Raw genomic sequence first — 10,113 nt, 5'->3', positions numbered from 1 at the left:
GCACACAGAGAGGAGTGAACACACACACACACACACACACACACACACACAGAGTCAGGGCCAGGAAGAGGTCTCTGGGGTAAACAGATGTTCAGAGTGATGTGATTTGCGTGTTTGGATTTGTTGCCATCCGCTGCTAGATCCAAAATGGGCCACTCTCCTAATTCTGGGCTCCCACAAGGCCATGCTACAAACTCTGAAGGCCAACAAATGTTAGCAGCCAGTGAACGCAGACCATGTGAAGAACCAAGAGATCAATAGTAATAGTAATTGTTAGCTGTGCCCATACTAATATGTCTCGTCTGTCCTATTTTCCAGACACATCGAGAACTGGACTGGTCTGCAGACCTTGAGGGATGTGGACATGGAGCTCTACACAGGCTTACAGAGGCTGTAAGTAGTAGCGCTTTCATCTGTGTCTGGTCCATCATGCGGTATTGTAATATTAATCCAGTATATCTAGTCGGCTAGTTTGTTCATTTTCAACAGGGTAGATGACCTAATGTTGCTCTGATCGTGAAGGTGACACTACTCCATGGGATACACAGCCTACAGCGTAGTATCGAATGAAGTATTTGAGTGGAGATCTTAAAAAATGTTATAGATCCAAGACCAAACTGAAACTGGGACTAAGAGAAAAAGGCACAATTCCAGTTCTGGCAGCTACTTCAGCACCACGGACAGCACCACAGATTTATGGATGCACAGCACAGATGTAAGGGGGAGAATATTTCCCTCCATTTCTGTTCATCACACCAATGCCTGGAGCACAATTGTTCCTGAGTTTCAAAGCAATATAAAAACAAAAGCTTGCTGAGAAACATTTCAACAATTCATGGGTTTTCGGACATGCAGGAAAGTACACAGTCTGGTGACCTTTGCCATCATGTTCAGATGACTTAATAATTTAGGCACCTAAACTACTGGCAATATAACAACAAATGCTTAGTTAAAATGAATAACCTTATGAATCACAAAAGTGAAAAAGGTATGAGCATCAACGATCTACACAATGATGCAACAAAGACTAGAACCAAAGTAGCCACAGTAAATACACTACACATAACAACCAGGCGGTTTCTAGTTCCCACCTGTGACTGGTACTGTGTATTACTGTATAGCATGCAAACTACGATTACTTTTTATCGTTGTCATCACTATTCTTTTTCATAAACAAAATGCTTCTACTGTGCTGCTTTCAACATCACATATGAAAGTAACTTGTCTATATGTAGTCAGGAAATGAATCGTTCAAGAGGGTCAACTGAGCCCAGTCTGGCTCTCACTGTCCACCTACTGGCCTCTAATCAGGAAAATCACCAGAATCACCACTCGACAGGTTCACCTCGTTCGATCACAGGAGCCTGTTTAGGAGAAATTGTTTTCCAACAGTGTTTCTACGTTCGCTTACACTTTTTCACACATTTCTCAAAGCAGCACTCAAGAGCGAGTGTATCTCTGTCTGGGTTCTGAACAAGATACACTTGGTGGGTTTAACTGTACAGTTTAACTTCTTTCATCACAAAGTATAGGTAAATATAAGTAAGTGATACAACATGGACCATTTCAAACGGAATCATTCAGTCGAAAGATGTGGCTTGATGTTCAGTGTAGAGTTTCATCAATATGAATTTCAGTCATCAGTGTGATGACAATCAGGGGAGATTAATATGTTGGTTAGTAGGAAAAGATCCTTTAATTTGACTCTGCCAGACAAGAGAGCAAGACAAGAGGGAAAGGCATTAGCCTCCACCTTTCTCCATCAGACTGTGATTTTTGTCTTAAAAGGACAGTCTGACATTAAAAACGGGGACTCGCTGTAACACCCCTGTTGTGTGGTTGAAGAGCCAGTAAGTGGACTGTAAGTCAAGATTTTGACTGTCATACCTGATCCCATGTGTTAGCCTGAAGGAGTGTCTGACTGTTTGTCTTAATTTCCTCAACTCAAGAAATGAACCTTCGTAGGTTGGGTTTCTCATCAGCAGCAGGCTCAGCCGGTCCTGCTGTTAGCAGGTGTCACACAGAATAAGATGTAACAGATCTGATTGTAATCAGATTTTGAGGGTTGGTAGCCAGGAATGGAGGAAAAGACTGAAATGCACGAGGCAGATTTTGAGGTGCAGGTGATCATCTGAAATCTGATCATCTTTCTTTGCTTTGCTTTGGTTTGCTTCCTCTGTAATTGTCCCTGTCCACCTCTTCCTCTCCTCTGACTGTGATTGTGAGTGATGGAGCTGAGAGTTACTTCACTGGAGCTCCTTTTTCTCTCCTCTGTGTGTTCTGTTGTAGAACTATAACAAGGAGCAACCTGCAAATAATCCAGGCTCGTGTTTTCTCCAAGAACCCTCAATTGCGCTACATGTGAGTACACACCCACACACAGTCACACACACACACACACACACACACACACACACACACACACACACACACACACACAGGTATTGACAATTGTAAATAAATACAAACATTTACGCTGTCTGGGCAAGAACAAAGATGTGTGAGATGTGTGTATGTCCTGGAAAAGGACATGCACACAAACATACAAACACACAGTGGTCTGTGTCACAGCGGTCAAGTCAATGATATACCTCACTGGAGCTTTAATTCCTCACTAATGCTGGAAATAAATTGACTCTTGAGAGCGTTTGCAAAATGGGAATCTGTAAAGCTGTAGAGTCACCAACTATCATTTGCTGCTGGACACAATTTTTTCCCACATTCCCTGTATGCAGTTGACATGGTGGCCAGATGTTTAATCTATTTGAACCCCCCCGAAGAGTGCAAAACTGTGTTTAGTGCATGACATTAATCTGGACTGTATTCCACTATACAGGTGTTCATCTTATTTCCAGTGGCAGGTAATTTAGCTAGTTGGTTAAAAAGCTCCTTTACATCTCATTTCCAGCAAAGGACATAACAATAATATTCCACTATTTCATAACCATGACTACATTTTCAAAGGTTAACACGAAGGTGTCATTTAAACTGGTTTTCTCTGCAAAATGAATCAAATGTGGCTTCCATGCAAACAGAACTGCCGATCCTCTGTCTTTTCTGTGTGATCACTGTTAATATGGAGAGAGCGTCCCACTGAAAACCATTTCAAAAACATCTGCCACTGCTGAATTTACCTGTATGTGCGTGTGTGTGCAGTCTCGTGCAGTGCTGTGTGAGAGCCCAAGTGTTTGCATATCAGGTGGTAACTGGAGGCTTGTACCTCTAACAGCCATCTTTGGAGCCTTGGGAATCGGATTATCAGAGATTGTTGTGAGCAGAAGCATGGCGGTGCTTTGAGAGCACATCAATTCAGCATCTGCCTGATGAGGTAACCTCATCTTATCATGCAGGGAGCAATACTGTCAGCAGATGTGCTAAGTGTTCTGTGTTTGCTCAGATATTTAGAACGGTCCCTTAGAACAGTGGCGTGAAACGTGTTCCCCTTGAGCTGCCACACTTGTGTGAAGAACACATCTGTACTCTGAGGGCTGGGCCTGCTTTTGTTTTCAGGCTGGATCTGTTGTCCTGCTGCTGAATATGAGCTGAATGTATTTTTTGACCAACAGTTTGATGAGTTTAATTGTTTTTAGCACACATTAGCACATCTGAACCTGAACATCTTTCTGTCATGATCAATTTCATATGTTTTTACATTTTGTTATATTTTATATTTTGCCATAGAAACCCTATGGCATCTTTTCCCAGTTTTGGAATGGCCAGTTGCCCAAGCCCCCTGTTGATCTGGGATGAACAGATCCCCTCCATGCTGGCGCCCTCACTAGACAGAGGGCAGGAAGCTCTGGATAAAGTGAAGACAGCAATGTTTCTTACAACCAAACACATCTAAACCCACATGGCTGTAGTGGGCTGACCTCTGTGAAACTGTCTGTAAGCTGACTAACGTTACACAGAAACGCGTCCTGTGCTGCGGCACATGTGCTGTAACCACAGCAAAGGTCTGCCATTTTCACAATAGGGTGGGACCCGGTTAAATGCCACTACTCCTTTGTGTTTCTAGACTGCACAGATTTATGTTCCCCTCCTCACCTGTACTGCAGCCTGAGGAAACATTTGTAAGGGCTGCCCTTGCGTATGAGTAAGTTATCCTTGTTCAAGGTGAGGTGGCCCATAAACCAGGGCTTAATCTCTGGTTTCACTGGTGTGAAGGAGCTTTAATGGAGCACTGCAGCCAGCAGGGACCAACACCCCAGCACTGACTTCTGTAACACATTTGCGTCAGTGAATATGTTGGATGTAAAATGTGTTGGTTATAAGTTATAAGAAAAGCTTCCATCACTGTGCGAAAAGTAAAGTTAGTTCATGTTTCAAGCTGGTGTCATTTTCACAGTTTCACTTTTTGGAACAGTAAGTAAATAGTATGAGAGCGGCATGCTTAAAACCTTTTAAAGGGCATGAGAAGACATTTGCATGATCTTCATTGGGTAATTGGGAGGTCACAGTAATTATCAAAAGCTGACAGTAAATTAAAATGGACCCTGAACAAGAATACAGACCAGAACAAATGGAGTTGTTTTGCTCTGATGAAATACATGCCAAAATGATCAGGCACCGGTTACATGGGACAATATTTTGTCCACCATGTATTTTAGACTTATTGTCGACACTGTTAGACAGATGAGGTCATTTCGGAGGTCAAATGTAGTTGTGTTGTATGGGAGCTGCAGCCAAGAATACTGCAAGTAGATAAAGGTGGGCAAAATATTAGAAACACCTTCCAGAATAAGGCTGTCAAAAGTGACCACAGAGTTTAAACCGCACCTCTCACACAAGGCCAAAGACCAAAGCCTCTTAAAAGCAGGATTCCTTGGAGAATTGACTGATTGTTCAGGGTTTAATCTGCTTTACTGTGCAGTACAGTACACTTCAGTGTAGCTTTTAAATGTCTAGCAAACCAAACAACCGAAACAGCAGGTAACATGTTGAGGAAAACTATGATGTCCACATCGTTATCCTTCAGCACAGCAGCGCTTACTGTCATCAGGCCTGTTTTGCCCTCCTAGCGAAAACACATTTTCAGTTGTATGTAGTAATATTTCAGAAATGTGCATCTTTACAAACTTTATGTGCATAAGACAGTGGCATGTTCGCACTATCAAGTACCTGTGATCGAGGTGTAAGATGGTTATATGCTTTTGCATCACCAATCCAGACTTGGACCCAGAATCAATGGGTGATGTAATAATTATGAAGACAAATGTAACACATATTTGTATAACGAAACACTTGAAAAACTACCAGTGGCAAAATCTAGACCGAACAATATTTAATAAAAAGCTGTGTAGCAGAAATATACATACATGCAAGAACAGAAATGATTTGTCACGTTTCATTATTGCTACCGTCATGCATGCAGCCTGCAGACAAACAAATGCAGCAGACATTTCTAGTCATTGTACACCCTGTAACATCTAATAACCTGCACGACAATACATGTGCAATATAATATGCATTATGCCATGTGCATATGTGTGTCCAATAAAGAGATGATTATAATATAGCTTTGTATGGCTGCAACTATGGCTGGAATACTAGTGCCTGCAGAATGACTTAACAGGCTGAAGCAAATCATTTCTATTATTTTATTAAAAGGTAACTACACCGTCAAATTGCGGACCTGCTGGACCCCCTCCCTCCCACCGTATCTAAACAACTCGTCGAGGTGTGAGAGAGCAGAGACTGTAGGAGGTGGGGCCTTGTGGCAATGTAGGTGTGATGTGGGTGAGAGTGAGTGACTGAGCAGTGCTCAGTGTAGCATGAGCAGAGATTTACAGCTGGTGGTCACAGCTAACCGGCCAGGAGAGACTCTGTTTCCTCTCTGCAAAGACCAGGAGAGTTACTGTATGGGTGCCTCTGCTGTAGCAGAGTAAGCAGCTCTAACGAGTTCTGGTGTCTGTATGTATCTGTAGGGGGGTGTCACTACATAATCTCTTAATCACAGTTAACGCTACTGTTTGTCAGCCATAAATACCTTATTAAACTGTGAATATAGCAGTTATCAGTTGGTCCATGTGTTGACTTTCTTGGAAGAGTCACCTGTATTGTCATCATATGCCAACAAGAACCTACATGATTACATATACAGCATCCTCTGATATGTTCTGCATGTAAAGAGCTTCTCTTCCACACAAGGTTTGGACCAAAAACATGTAGACTGAGATTTACTGAAGCATCATACATGTGTAAATGCACCCCTGTCACGGTGAATGTAAAACACTACATTTAGTGAGCACACAACTGATGGAACAAAATCGAGCATTCGTTTGCTCTTGTACATCTTGACATCTTGTATGATCTAATATAGTGACTGTCTCCAAGGGGGAAACAGTGGCCAATCAGGGCTTCAGCCAGCTGCACATGGGGCGGCCATCTTAGCGCTGCTGAGACTTCCTGAACAGCAGGAAGTAGGCAGATGGTTTCTCTCAGAGTGAATGCATGTGAGGATTTCTGTGTGTGTGTGTGTGTGTGTGTATTTCTGTGTTGCTAGGGACGGTCCTCCACACTCCTCTTTGAACAGGCCACTGCTTATTGGAGTCAATTTTAATGATGTTAATGTTAATTTAGGAAAAAAACAAAACGATTCTGATGTCTTCACCTTCTCCATCTTTGACTGAACTAATCATGGCTTCATTAAAAAGTACTAGGTTTATGTATTTGAAACAAACTGTTTGACAGAGCTGTAGACTCTGCTGTGGGCTCATTTTGGAGGATGTAGTTTTTTTTTTATTGCATAATACAGAGAAGTGTTTTTGCCATGACTCATATAAAAGGGGTGGACAAAATAATAAAAACACCTGCTACTATAACACAGCACCACAAGTGTTCAGGCGACTGACAAGTGGGAAAACCATAGAGGACACTGTGTCACACCCACACAGATACAGACGAAATGACAGTGATTTTCATCACTGTGGCAACACCTGCCATTTCACAGCCCAATCAGTTGTTTTGAAAATAGACCATACTAATCGTGTGTGTGTGTGGGTGTGTGTGTATGTGTGGGTGTGTGTCAGAGAGAAACTGTCCTCAGTGAAGACTCATCTGTGTCATTACAAATAATAAGCATAGACAGTCCTATCATTTATGCAACAGGAATAAATGGAGAGATAAAAATAAAAGCTAGCATTATGAAAAGCCATTGTGACAGTGATGATGCTGATAGAAGTGACGATGATTAGGGATGGGTATGGAGAATCCAGTTTAAGCAACATGTGGTAGCATTGAGAAGAAAGTGGACTTGGTCTCAGGTTTCTAATATTACCAGAAACATCAGATATGATAGGAAGTCATAGACAGGGAACGCTTCACTGCAACATGACTACTTTTACCATTGATATACTCAGTTCAGTTCAATTTCATTGATAAGTATCAATGAGAGTATTTTTAAGTGTCTGTGTTGATGAGCAGTATCCAATATCGATTTCCTGATACCCCAATAAGCATGATGGTGGTAGATGTGCTGATGGTAATGTCCATCCATCCATATCCATCCATACTTTAGTCACATTTGCAGGTCAGGGTTACGATGTAAACAAGGTGTATATGTAAATATCCGAAAACCATCTCAACAGTACCAAACTCCCACTGAGCTTGAGGTCTTTGATTTAACATTTATATCAGCAGCACTTTTGAGCCATATGAGGGAGCTTGTTGTTATTACTACTACTATTACTGTTAGCAGGACTGTCGCGGTGAAGGAATTTCTTTTGTGGTGATTTAGGGTGGCTCAATGGTGCAGTATGCAGTAATAATGATTAGGATAATCACGGGAGGCTCTGCAGTGTGAGCGAGTGGCCACAGCTACAGAGACAATTGCACTCAGAACCTGTCACTGAAAAGGGAAGTCAATAAAAATGCTGACATATTGTTATGAAAGGCCTACACCTGCATTTTCTTGTAGTAAGCAGTTTTCAGTCCTCACCCACGATGTTAGCAGGGCTTCCATTTTCATTCCATGGCGACCCTGGCTCTCCATCCCATGTTTAACAATCTCTTCCAGCCGCCTCCAATCTGGATATTGCAGCGGTGATGGTTGCTTGTCGTTACCACGGTATTGCAATACTGCGGTTACTTTGACAGCCCTCCTTCACACTGTCTGCAGATGCATTCTGCAGAAAACTGTGCCAAAATGCACTTATTCAGTCAAATTTATAATTCTTTAAAATGTGTATTGTTTTACTGATGAAAGGAAATACCCACAATGTGATGGCCTGTTAACTTTGCTTAAATGCATTTATTTAACTGATTATTACACAAAATGCTTTGAAAGACAGAAAATGTGCTTACTGTAGGAGGAAAAAACTATTGGATGAACTGTGTTGAACTGTGCTCCACACACTCATGTTCCCCTCAGGGTGTTTTTTTGATCACTTTGGTGATCCTCTTACTTTGTCTCTAGCGTCATCATCTGAGCCCATTCCTCAGGGGCAACAGCCTCCAGCTCTCTAATATTCTTATTTATTTGTGTGCTGCAACCACCTTCTTCAAATCCCACCAGATTTTCTATGGGATTCAAGTCAGCTCACTGTGACGGCCACTCTAGTATCTTCCAGGACTTTTTCTGGAGCTAAGTGTCGGTGGACTTTGCAGTTTGCTTTGGATCATTGTCCCGTTGGAAGGTCCAATGACGCTCAAGCTTTAGCTTACTCACAGACAGCCTGATGTTTTCTCCTGGATTTCCTGAAACTTGATTGAATCCATCTTGACCTCCAAACGCTGCAGGTTTCCAGTACCAGAAGAAGCAAAGCCGCCTCAGAGCATCACTGAGCCACCACCGTGCTTCACTGTAGGCAGGGTGTTCTTTTTAGCGTCTGCCTCAGTCCTCCTCCTCCAGACATACCGCTGATCCATAGATCTGAAAAGTTCCAGTTTTGTTTCATTGCAAACAGAATCCTAAAACTCCTGTGGCTTATTCAAATGGAGGTGGAGGTGATGTTAAAATATTCCTCGATGGGACTCCGGAACCTCTTCAGCTTTTACATCCCAAACTGCGTGGCTGTTATTAAGTCTCTTCAGACTTTTGCGTCGCCCAAAGTACATCCACAGGGGCTCTCGACGTAAGTTTACAGTACAGAGACTGCCTTAGTAAAGATCATCAATGATCTCCTCATCGCTGCTGACTCCAGCTGCATCAGCATCCTTGTTTTGTTGGACCTCTCTGCTGCGTTCGACACAGTCTCCCATACCATCCTCCTCGACCACCTCTCCACCCACCTAGGCCTCACCGATACAGCCCTTTCCTGGTTCCAGTCCTGCCTATCCAACCGGAAACAGTTTATTACCATTGATGGATCCACTTCCCACCATGCCCCAGTTAACCATGGGGTGCCTCAAGGCTCCGTCCTTGGTCCCCTCCTCTTTATCATTTACATGCTCCCCCTTGGCCACATAATCCGCCGCCACAGTCTGCAGTTCCATTGCTACGCTGATGACACCAGCTGTACCTCAGCACCTCACCATCCACTCAGCTCCCTCCAGAGTCCCTCGTCAACTGCCTCAGTGAAATAAAAACTTTGAAGGTTGGAGATCTTCTCCTCCATGTGGACGGCTGCTCCATCTCCCATCCTCTGAAGCACCCAACCTGGGCGTCATCCTGGACTCCACCCTATCCTACACATCAAGTCACACATCAAATCCGTCACCAAATCTGCCTTTTACCACCTCAAAAACATCTCCGGACTCTGTCCCTCTCTCTCTGATTCTGTGGCTGAGACCCTAATCCATGCCTTCATCACATCCCAGCTGGATTATTGTAACAGAGTCCTGTTCGGTGTCCCCAACAAAGCCCTGGACAGGCTCCAGTATGTGCAGAATTCGGCTGCCAGGGTTCTTACCTGCACCGAGCCTTAGCAGCACATCACCCCCATCCTCATGCACCTACACTGGCTTCCAGTTAAGTTCCGCATCACCTATAAACTCCTTTTGCTGGCCTGCAAATCACTCCACAACCTTGCCCCACAATACTTAACAGACCTCCTCCACCAGCATACCCCTTCACGGAACCTGAGGTCTTCTGACCTTTGGGGATAGAGCATGCAGTGTGGCTGGCCGCACCCCATGGAATGCTCTTCTGACGGAGATCCGCCATGCTCTATT

General features: G+C 43.4%; 1 protein-coding gene across 1 annotated transcript in view; it reads left to right on the top strand.

Annotated features, from left to right (window-relative positions):
- Positions 1-319: 319 nt before the first annotated feature.
- The window catches only part of LOC139201027 (NT-3 growth factor receptor-like), a 141,241-nt gene continuing 131,447 nt past the window's right edge, over positions 320-10,113 (top strand). The window contains exons 1-2 of the mRNA XM_070830234.1: positions 320-393; positions 2,290-2,361. Of these exons, the coding sequence (XP_070686335.1) occupies positions 365-393; positions 2,290-2,361 (101 nt within the window). The 5' untranslated portion in view covers positions 320-364. The remainder of the gene's footprint in view (positions 394-2,289; positions 2,362-10,113) is intronic.

This window comes from Pempheris klunzingeri, chromosome 5 (assembly GCF_042242105.1).
Source record: "Pempheris klunzingeri isolate RE-2024b chromosome 5, fPemKlu1.hap1, whole genome shotgun sequence".
In the NCBI taxonomy this organism is placed as follows: Eukaryota; Metazoa; Chordata; class Actinopteri; order Acropomatiformes; family Pempheridae; genus Pempheris; species Pempheris klunzingeri.
The sequence above is the reverse complement of the archived record's forward strand: the minus strand, read 5'-3'. Positions and strand labels throughout refer to the sequence as shown.